The following is a 1,547-nucleotide window of genomic DNA, read 5'->3' on the forward strand; positions in this document are numbered from 1 at the left end:
GTCGATATTTCGGCTGCTCAAGGCGAGGAGCTTAGGACACATATGACCGCATTAGCTGCGTGCTGAGAGTGATTAACCCGGGTTTCACCGGGGTTCTTTTTCTTAAGCGCTTGTTGATCAGCTTGTTCTCTTTTTTTTTTCCTTTTTCTTTTTTCTTTCCCTCAAGCTGTTTTTCCACCTCTCAAGAGAACGCGTCTTCACGGAGGACCGAGCCCGTTTCTACGGCGCGGAAATAGTCTCTGCGCTGGAGTACCTGCACTCCCGGGACGTGGTGTACAGGGACATTAAGGTACCCGCCCCGGCAGCGGTGGCATCCGTAAGCGGTGCCTTCGCCCCCTCTTAGCGCCGGTCCTGGTCTAGTGTTTGGGGGCGTGGAGTCGCTCCCAGCTCCCCGAAAAAATCGCCCTGAGGGGCCGCGAAGGGTTTCAGCCGGCAGAGCGTCGCGCTCGGTTGACGCGAGCTGCCTCTCTCCGCTCCCGCTCACCGTGGGTGGCAAAGAGCCGCTGCCCGCCTGGGGCCGGGGATGTTTTTGCCCGCGTTGTCGCAGGAGGGAGGGAGGGCGGGAGCTCGGCTTCAGCAGAGAGAGCTTGATCCTGCCCTGCGGGGAGGTGTCACCCTTGTCCCCATCACGCGGCGATGGATCGAGACCCCCAACCATCTGACGGAGCCTTTTGGGGAGCAGCGTCTCCCGCTCCCGCGTTCCTGACTTCGCTCGGCTCCGAACCTTTCCTTCCACCTGCCTGCTTTTGGTGTTGGTTTTTCTTTTTCAGCTGGAAAACCTCATGCTGGACAAAGACGGCCACATCAAAATCACCGACTTCGGGCTCTGCAAGGAAGGCATCACGGATGGAGCCACCATGAAGACCTTCTGCGGCACTCCCGAGTACCTGGCTCCGGAGGTACTTAAAGCATTCCCGCAAGCCAGGCTTTCCTCGGAACTCTTGTGCCGAAGAGGTTTTTCTGGGGGGGTTATTCCCAAAGTCCAAGATGGCGACGGCTTCAGCGCGGGCTTTTCCAAACGCTTGGGTTGCAGGAGTGGTTGTATCTAGAACGGGTTTCCCTTCTCCCTCCTCGCGTTGCTGCCTGGTTCTTCGGCCTCGTCGGCACCGTGCTCTCCGTCTTCCCCCACGCAGGTCCTGGAGGACAATGATTACGGCCGCGCCGTGGACTGGTGGGGCCTGGGGGTCGTCATGTACGAGATGATGTGTGGCCGCCTCCCCTTCTACAACCAGGACCACGAACGCCTCTTCGAGCTGATCCTCATGGAGGAGATCCGCTTCCCTCGTACCCTCAGCCCTGAGGCCAAATCCTTGCTGGCCGGGCTGCTCAAGAAGGATCCCAAACAGAGGTGAGGGTCCACCGGGGACGGACAAGGGGGACCGCGGCGCCGCCGGGCGGTTCCGGACGCGTGCCTCTGTGCCCGCAGGCTCGGCGGTGGTCCCAACGACGCCAAGGAGGTGATGGAGCATCGCTTCTTCGCCCCCGTCAACTGGCAGGACGTGGTTCAGAAGAAGGTGGGGAGGGAAGGGAGCGCTTTTTGGGGGGTT

The 1,547-nt window shown here is 60.5% G+C and overlaps 1 protein-coding gene across 1 annotated transcript in view; it reads left to right on the forward strand.

Annotated features, from left to right (window-relative positions):
• Positions 1-1,547, forward strand: part of AKT2 (AKT serine/threonine kinase 2) — a 4,776-nt gene that overhangs the window by 2,439 nt on the left and 790 nt on the right. The window contains exons 7-10 of the mRNA XM_009280681.2: positions 167-289; positions 771-899; positions 1,134-1,348; positions 1,427-1,514. Of these exons, the coding sequence (XP_009278956.1) occupies positions 167-289; positions 771-899; positions 1,134-1,348; positions 1,427-1,514 (555 nt within the window). The remainder of the gene's footprint in view (positions 1-166; positions 290-770; positions 900-1,133; positions 1,349-1,426; positions 1,515-1,547) is intronic.

The sequence above is a fragment of the Aptenodytes forsteri genome, unplaced genomic scaffold (genome assembly GCF_000699145.1).
Source record: "Aptenodytes forsteri isolate BGI_AS27 unplaced genomic scaffold, ASM69914v1 Scaffold244, whole genome shotgun sequence".
Classification (NCBI taxonomy): Eukaryota; Metazoa; Chordata; class Aves; order Sphenisciformes; family Spheniscidae; genus Aptenodytes; species Aptenodytes forsteri.